This window comes from Trichechus manatus, unplaced genomic scaffold (assembly GCF_000243295.1).
Source record: "Trichechus manatus latirostris isolate Lorelei unplaced genomic scaffold, TriManLat1.0 scaffold00190, whole genome shotgun sequence".
NCBI lineage: Eukaryota > Metazoa > Chordata > Mammalia > Sirenia > Trichechidae > Trichechus > Trichechus manatus.
The window spans coordinates 3,350,172-3,359,376 of record NW_004444126.1 but is presented as its reverse complement, the minus strand read 5'-3'; the positions used below and the strand labels follow the sequence as shown (position 1 = coordinate 3,359,376).

At 44.1% G+C, this 9,205-nt stretch overlaps 1 protein-coding gene across 1 annotated transcript in view; it reads left to right on the top strand.

Annotated features, from left to right (window-relative positions):
• SEZ6L (seizure related 6 homolog like) overlaps positions 1 to 9,205 on the top strand; it is a 153,872-nt gene that overhangs the window by 56,141 nt on the left and 88,526 nt on the right. Inside the window, exons 9-10 of the mRNA XM_023741798.1 lie at positions 3,583 to 3,777; positions 6,818 to 7,009. Of these exons, the coding sequence (XP_023597566.1) occupies positions 3,583 to 3,777; positions 6,818 to 7,009 (387 nt within the window). The remainder of the gene's footprint in view (positions 1 to 3,582; positions 3,778 to 6,817; positions 7,010 to 9,205) is intronic.

Genomic DNA, 9,205 nt, shown 5'->3' with positions numbered 1-9,205 from the left:
GCACTGCTTTCTTGATGGTATGAGGCCCCCCTGTCTCACTGCTCACTTCTGTCTTTTATATCTCAAGACATTGCCTCAAGATACAATCCAATCTTGTAGACTGAGTCCTGCCTCACTAACACAACTGCCGCCCATCCTCCCTCATTAACATCATAGAGGCAGGATTTACAATTTATAGGAAAACCATAGAATACCAGGAATCATGGCCTAGCCAAACTGATACACACATTTTTTGGGGGACATAATTCAAACCATGACAGGGGGCATTGAGTTTATGTTAATGGTGGTGGAATGAAATGGAAAAGGATAGTGAGAATGGTTGCATAACTTGAAAAATGTAATCAATATCACTGAATTGTACATGTAGAAATTGTTGAGATGGCATATATTTAGTTACGTATATTTTCACTACAAAAAAAAATCTATGGAGCACAGTTCTACTCTGACACACATGGAGTCACCATGACTTGGAGTTGACTCAATGACATTTTTTTTTACCTATGCTGAAGAACATTTTGGAGAGAAGGAAGAGGACATGCTTGAAATAAGTGGAAAAGAGTGCAGTGATTGATTAGTGATGTCTGCCATGGGCATGGGAGAGGTATTTGCTCTACTGCGTATAGACTTAACCAGATATGGATGCACCTCCCATTCAGTGGAGGTATCACATGGCAGGTTGGGGGTTTTTGTGGTCTTCTAGATAATTCCAAAGCTCCTATACTGACTCTGGAAGGTGGACAAAGCTGCTGTGGCTGCTATCAGGGCCTTCCAGAGGAATACTCTGGGTATACATTGTTATGAACCCCAGAATTCAGGAGACACCCAGAGAAGCAAAGACCCATTCTTCTCATTGCTTTTAGTTCTTGTCCCAGTGTCTATGGGAGGGAAGGGAATAAAAATGCAGAGATGAGTAAGCAGCGTTATTCATGGAGATGGTCACCTTTTGTGTGTTTATGCCTCTTATACTAGGAGAGTAAACAAGTTCCATATTGTAGGTCAATTGCAATCAAATGACCATGGCTCCCTGGAAAGCTGTTCTGAGGAGGAATGGGAGGTTTCAGCTTGATTCAAAGAAAAGTGTTATGATTGATTAGTGATGTCTGCCATGAGCATAAGACTGTGAATGGTGGTGGGAATTCAGTGCATCTGGGTATTTCTTTCACCAAAAGTTGGAACATGGTGCTAATCTTGACCATGAGGCTGGAACCACATTTTAGATCCCTGTATTCCTGGTGCCTGGCACATATTAGGTGCTCACAAAATCTTGGTCAAACCAGTAAATGAATCTATATAAGTAAACTCTATATAAGTAAATCTATATAAGTAAAATCTATATAAGTAATCTATATAAGTAAAGCTCTTTGAAACAGACCAGTTACCATTGAATCAACTTCGACTCATAGCACCTCCATATGTGTCAGGGTAGAATTGTGCTCCATAGGGTTTTCAATGGCTGATTTTGGGGGAGTAAATCACCAGGGCTTTCTTCCAAGGCACCTCCAGGTGGACTCAAACCTCTAACCTTTCAATTAGCAGCTGAGCATGTTAACCACCCAGGGACTTGTTACTGACCCCACTCTACAGATGAGGACATTGAGGCTCAGAGAAGTTCATTGACATGACTGGAGTCACATAGCTTCTTAAAGAAAGAGAATGAGAAGTGAAGTCTTCTGACTCCTGGGACAGTTTTCTAATTCTCTTAGTGGAGGTAACAAGGGCCCATGGGGTGGGAATAGATAATGCCAGGACCACCTAGAATGATACATACATTCAGGTTCCTGAATCATAGTCTCTGGAGGTGGGGTCTGGAGACCAAAGAACAGGAAGGTTAAGGGACGTAGCCAAGGCTGCCCAATTAGTAACCAGTGGGGCCAAGATTTGAACCAAGGCTCTGCTATGTGGTGGCAGCAATTGAGTAATTACAAACATGATGAATGCCACAAAGGAGCTAGGAGGCCCAATGGCAGTGTGCATCCATGGCGTGTATCCATTGTCATACTGAAAAGTCAGACAAGAACACGTTTCTCAGTGTTTGGCACTAGGCGGACTGCAAAGCTAGTGTTTGCCCCTCTTCCTTGCCTTTCATCCATAGTCTGAGCATTTGCAGCTGTGACCCAAATCCAGGGCTTGGTTGATTTTTCAAAGGCCTAAAAATAGAAGCTTCTGTTCCTCACCAAGCAATTCTAGAAGCCGTTTCCCTCCCCCCTTCTTCTCGCAGACACCCGTGAGAGCTCCTTCCCCCAAACAAAAGCATGATGAAATCCTGGGAAAAGCCATTGCTTGCTTCTCATAATAACTTCCTGCAGACAATGGGGGTGCTTTGCTCTCCCCAGAAGCACATAGGAGCCGCAAATTAATTATCAGACATAATTAGCTCTCTTCTCAAAATCTGTGCAGTGGGCACTTTGAAGCAAGAATAGTAATAGGGGGCTTTTGGATTGCTACCTTACTAATGAGGGTTTATAGGAGGAAAATAGAATTGTTGCAGAGGAAGATTCTGTGATAATAAGCTGTGTGTGTGATATTAGAATGTCTGAAGCATTTTCTGGAACGCGGAGCATGGTAACGTTCACTGGGGATTTGCAATGTGATTTAAAGTACGCAACAACAATTATTTTTATTTTTAGAGTAAAGAATTTATTTTAGCATGTATTACAAAAATAGACATTACGAATTTGCCAAGCCCATAGATTTACACATATTCTTAGGATAAGGCTGAGTGTATTAGTTACCTGTTACTGTGTGACAAAATTAGCAATAAACATTTATTATCTCGCAGTTTCTCTGGGTCAGGAATTCAGGAGCAGCATTAGCTGGGTGATTCTAACTCAGGGCTTTCTATGAGGATGCAGTTAAGATGTCAGCCAGGGTTGCAGTCTTATCTGACGGCTTGACTGGGGCTAGAGGATCCACTTCCAAGATGGCTTACTAATGCGGCTGTTGGCTGGAGGCCCCAGCTCCTCTCCACTTGGATCTCTCCAGGGGATTGCTTGAGTGTCCTCACAATACGGCAGCTGCCTCCTCCTGAGCAAGTGATCCAAAAAAGAGGAAGGTGGAAGCCACAATGCATTTTATGACCTAGCCTCAGAAGTTACACACCTTCACTTCCACAACAGCCTATTGATCACAGAGATCCGCCCTGTTTAGTGTGGGAGGGGACTACACAATGGTGTGAATTTCCAGAGGTGAGAACATTGGAGGCCATCTTGGAAGCTGGCTACCACAGTGAGGCAGACATAATTATGCCCTTACAATAGATGAGGAAACTCAGACATAGAAAGGAGAAGGGATTTTCCCAAGGTCACATTGCTAGTAAGTGGCAGAGCTAGGATTCTGCCTGACTCTAAATCTTAAACTGGTTTTATCAAGCTAGGAGAATGTTTGATAAGTTTACTGGTCCACAGGAAGAGGTAATTATAAAATCTCACTATAGAAGAGTTCTTTAGTTTAAGGGATTTGGGAAGTGTGTTACTTGTTTCTGGAGACATTTTCTTCTATTCGCCCTTTCCCCTGACATTTATAAAGGGAAATCCAATGCAAAAGGCCACCTCCCCAAGTAAGAATGATGTTTTTGTTTTAAAGAGGTGTCAAGAAACGACTCCTGCTCAGATTTGCCCGAGATCCAGAATGGCTGGAAAACCACTTCTCACACGGAGCTTGTGAGGGGAGCCAGAATCACCTACCAGTGTGACCCCGGCTATGACATCGTGGGGAGCGACACCCTCACCTGCCAGTGGGACCTCAGCTGGAGCAGTGACCCCCCATTTTGTGAGAAAAGTAAGAATAGACTGTTTTCTTCCTTTAGGTTAGTGTGGGGTAAATCTCTCGCATGTGGTATTTTCTGCATGAATGCAGTAGAGTTTGTTTAATGCAGAATCTGGCCTCCCACTTACCACATCAACAAATTTGTGTTGCTTAGAAATGTCATTTTGTAGCCCTAGAGCAGAGATCTCAAACTCAGATGACTTCAGAAGCCTGGTAGATAATGTAAATGAGTGGAATAGGCTGAGTGTGAGACAATAGAGAGTGGTGTGGACTGCGGCGAATGGGAATGTACGTAGCCTGTGGAAAAACATCATTCAGATTCAGGTTTTCAAAACACCTGTAGTAGCCAAGCAAAGCAAGTCTAAGATGGCACTTGGAGCCCAGTTCTTAACCCCTATAATGGATAACTGACTTCATCCAGAGAATATTCATCCCACTTCCCTGAAGAAGCAGCCATTCCACTTCCCTGGTTCCTTCTCCTGCCTGCTCACCTGCTCCTGTGGTCCCCAGGAGTGCAGACTAGGCACGGATGGTGATACTGAGTCTGGGCATCTTGAAAAGGGGTGGTAAAAGGAAGTGCTTCTACACTGGTTTCTACACTAATGTTGTATGAGCAGGAGGAAGAGCTAACCCTGGAAGTAGCTCTTCTCCCAGCCATGTGCTTCCCATGCCCTAAATAAAGCTCTAGTCCCCAGCCCTCTTGCTGAGAATCCTTAGTGAAACCTTGGTAAACCCCTTCAGCATAACTTGAATCACCAGTTGCACAATAAGAAATATTAAGTGTGAGCAGGGAAAGGGGGTATCAGAGAAGGAGTGTGGGGGCTACATGCAATTCCTATCGTAAATTTTCTGACATCAAAGAAAAATAATTATAATTGTGAGAAACTTGAAAGAACATGCCAAAGATCCACCAAATTAGCTACATAAACAGTTCTATTTGTTCTGCAACAGGATGTGTTGTTTTGTGTGTCCATGACCGAAAATAAAATAAAAACAGAATGAGGTGTGCCATGTGGTGGTCATAAGAGAAACCCACCACCAACTCCTTAATGTGGTCTGTATCATCATTTTTTTAAAACATTTTAAAGGCTAGGAGGAGATATAAAGTTGTTCTCTATGGAAAGGTCTTCTCATCTGCCTCAATTTTTTCCAAGAAAAGGCTCAAATTAGAACACATAAATTTGTATTTGGCCCCTTTTGCGTATAAGCGTTTATGTTCCCATGTTGGATGGCTCACTCATTCTTATCCAAGATGGCACCCCCCACACTGCCTTGGTTGCTTTCTCTTCTAGTAGAATGAGGTGAGCAGATCAGCATGGAACAATCGGCTCTTTCCCTAGTGGCTTCTGGATGTTGTAAATGCCTTTCATTGGCTGAACTACATTCTTGACATTAAAAAAGATACGTATAACCCCATCTTTAAATTACCAAAGTAACAAATGCTTACTTATAGTACCCCCTCAAAAAAATCAAACTCATAGGTGTGGAGTCAATTCTGACTCATGGCGACCCCAGGTGTTACAAAGTAGAACTGCTCCATAGAGTTTTCTTGGCTGTCATCTTTATGGAAGCAGGTCGCCAGGCCTTTCTTCCACAGTGCACTGGGTGGGTTCAAACGGCCAACCTTTCAATTAGCAGGTGAGCACAAATCGTTTGCACCACCCAGGGACCTTATAGTACCCAAGAAGTAATAAAGTAATAAAATTATGAAGTAGAAAGTGATAATACTTTATGATCTCCAAAAATGATAAAGTTTATCCTATATTGTCCTAGTGCTTGTGGGTTTGCATGCGTGTGTATATATACATATATTGCATATTACATATATGCATATATCCGTATGTGTGTGAATGTGTGCATCTATATACACATATGCAGATACATATAGAAATATCTGTGAGGCTATTTTACCATTGTTGTTAGGTGCCATCAAGTTGGCACCCGACTCAGGTGACCCCATGCACAACGGGATCAGACCATTGTGATTCACAGGGTTTTAGGGATCAAATTAAACAAACTGCCCTGTGATTGTCTTTTTTCCACTCAAAAGTATGGATATCTTTTCGTCTCACACGCATTGTCTGCTTCATTCTTTTTTAATTGGTTTATTGCTTTCCTTTTATCTGTATTTTTTTTTTTAATTAAAAAAATAATAGATACTTGTTTTTACAAAGACAGCAGTGAAGGCTCCATCCCATTTGTTCTTTTAAATGGCCACTCAGGCTTGCATGCCGTGGCTGTTCCATGATAATTAACTCCTCCCCCGTTAATGGATTTGTATTGCTTCCCTTTTTGGCGTTACAAATAACAGTGTGTGATGTACAAGCTTGTACATGTGTCCTTGGGCCCCACTGCAAACGTTTCTTTCAGTAAATTCCTAGAACTAGGGAAACTAAATTCCTCTACTTGCTCCTGGCCTATTCTCCAGTCACATTTGATGAGCAACAGTTGCGTTATCCTCCAAAAGAGAAAAGAACCAACTAGTAAACTTTCTAGATAATTCTGAATTCTCAGCAAATCATGTCAAAATGTCATCCTAGAATCCCAGAGTCTGGGATTGCTCCTTATCAAACCTTTTCTTTTTTTTGTGTAGAACAAAATTCTAACTTCCAAAAAAGACCAGACTTACTGGCCTGACAAAGACTAGAGAAACCCCGAGAGTACAGCCCTGGACACCCTTTTAGTTCAGTAGTGAAGTCACTCCTGAGGTTCACCCTTCAGCCAAAGATTAGACAGCTCCATAAAACAAAACAAGGCTAAGGGGCACAGCGGCCCAGGGACAAGGACTAGAAGGCAGGAGGGGACAGGAAAACCCCTAATAGGAAACCCAAGGTTGAGAAGGGACAGTGTTGACATGTAGTGGGGTTGTTAACCATTGTCATAAAACAATATGTGTATTAACTGTTTAATAAGAAACTATTTGTTCTGTATACCTTCATCTAAACTACAATTTGAAAAAAAGAAAAGAACCCTCTTTTCTTCTTCTCTGACTTGCGTTTTCTGATAATCAAGAGCTCTAAAGCCCACTTGGTCTGTATTTCGTCCTCTGTAGTTATGTACTGCACCGACCCCGGAGAGGTGGACCACTCGACCCGCTTGATTTCCGATCCTGTGCTGCTGGTGGGCACCACCATCCAATACACCTGCAATCCTGGCTTTGTACTTGAAGGGAGTTCTCTTCTGACCTGCTACAGCCGGGAAACTGGCACCCCCATCTGGACGTCTCGTCTGCCCCACTGTGTCTGTGAGTCCTGTTGATTGACTGGAGGCCCCGACTACCTACCCTCGAGTTCACTTCCTCTTATTCTCCGCTGAGGGCTGGGCTGCTCAGAGGAGGCACTCCACCCTTTGGGAGCTTTTATTATGACTACTGCTATACAACAATGGCTAACACTTATTGAAGGCACTCATACTATAAAATTTACGGTAAATTTAGCATCCATAGCGCTGAGTCCTTTATCAAATTCCCTCTTTTCTTTCTCAAGTAGCCCTGTGAAAATGGTACTTGTTGTTGTTGAGTCCACCAGAGGTGCCTTGGAAGAAAGGCCTGGTAATCTACTTCTGAAAAAATCAGCCATTGAAAACCCTATGGAGCACAGTTTTATTCTGACACACATGGGATCACTATATATATATGAAACCGAGGCTCAAAACATTCCTTCATGTACAAAGCTAGGATTCAAACTTAGGATTCCAGTCTCCGAGTCTAGTACCCCTTCCGTGAGCCATGCCGTAGCTGGCAGGGTACAAGCTCATGCAGGGAAGAAAAAAAAACCCATTGCCTTTGAGTCGATTCCAACACATAGAGACCCTATAGGTCAGAGTGAAAGTGCCCCATAGGGTTTCCAAGGCTGTAATCTTTACGGAAGCAGACTGCCACATCTTTCTCCCATGGAGCAGCTGGTGGATTCTGCCCACTTTTTGGTTAGCAGCCGGGTGCTTAATCGCTATGCCACCAGGGCTCGTTCCCATGCGGGGAGCTTCCACTTACCAATCCACTTAAAGGTAGTGGATTGTCAGCCCTCCCCGCCAGCCCCTAGACCTCTGGGCCAAGTTCACCCTGGTTGGTTCCCATTTTCTTATGGACTGTGAGAGTGATCAAAAGCAGCTGGAGTAACTCCCGCTGCAGAGACGCAGAGAAGAAAAGCTAAAAATAAAAGCATATTTAAAATTACTGCAAGGTGGAGATAGCATTAAGAAAGAGACGGCTCTTCACTAATGAGACGCGGGCCCAAAGACCCTCTGGGCCACGTGTCTGCTGGTTTTCAGAGAAGCGAGCTTCCCTCCTCCCTCTGGGGTGCCTGTCCCTGGAATCTCAGCACTGGATCTGCAGTGCCACGGCTTCCCTGACACCCATGCTAATGAGTTCACGAGCGAAGCGGGGTGTCAGGAGACAGGCAGCGTCTGAGAAGGCTGAAGAAGAACACGGCATGTGGTCCCAGTGACACTGCAGGCAGGCGGGGGGTGGAGAAGGGGGAGATGACATATGGGGCAAGGGGATGGTCAAGTTCTAGCAGTGAGGCAGCTGGCGGGAGAGGGAAAGTATAGTCTGGGATCCAAGGGGATTTTTAAAGATGAGGTCGTTGGACATAACACAGCTTTAAAATACTTTATCTACTGAGTAAAGCCACCGTCTGTCAGTTTGTCGTACTGTGGTGGCTTGGGTGTTACTGTGATGCTGGAAGCTGTGCCACTGGTATTTTGCATACCAGCAGGGTCACCAATGATAGACAGGTTTCAGTGGAGCCTCCAGATTAAGACAGACTAGGAAGAAAGTCCCGGCGATCTACTTCTGAAAATTAGCCAATGAAAACCTATGAGACACCGCAGTACATTGTCTGACTTGCTTGCTTTGGACACGTCATTAAGAGAGTCAATCGCTGGAGGAGGACATCATGTTTGGTGAAGTAGAGGGCCAGTAAGGCGAGGGAAACCCTCGGTGATATGGGTTGGCACAGTAACTGCAACAAGGGACTCAGATATCCGGATTGTGAGGTTGGCACAGGACCAGGCAATATTTCATTCTGTTGTACGTGAGATCACCATGAGTCAGAGACAACTCGATGACAGCTAACACTAACAGCAATGAGTAAGAGAATAGCTCCGATTTAATGAACGTCTTCAAATGTGTGCCAAGCCCTTCTCCAACATTAACACATTTATCTCTAACAAAACTCTACTTGGGTGGTGCGCGTATCCACTTAAAGGTAGGCAAAGGGGCCCAGAGATGGTGAGTAGCTTTCCTCAGGTCACCCAGCAAGGAATGGGAGAAACCAGGAATCCAACCCAAGCCTGACTCACCCTGAAATCCTCATCTTCCCGCCTCCCCACTCTGCAGTCCCAGCTTCTGAGCAAAGAGTGCTTGACGACAGACAAAGATCTCCCACCAATGAGCTCAAGAAGCAGACAGCACAGTTTCAACATTAGACTGTACTACAGA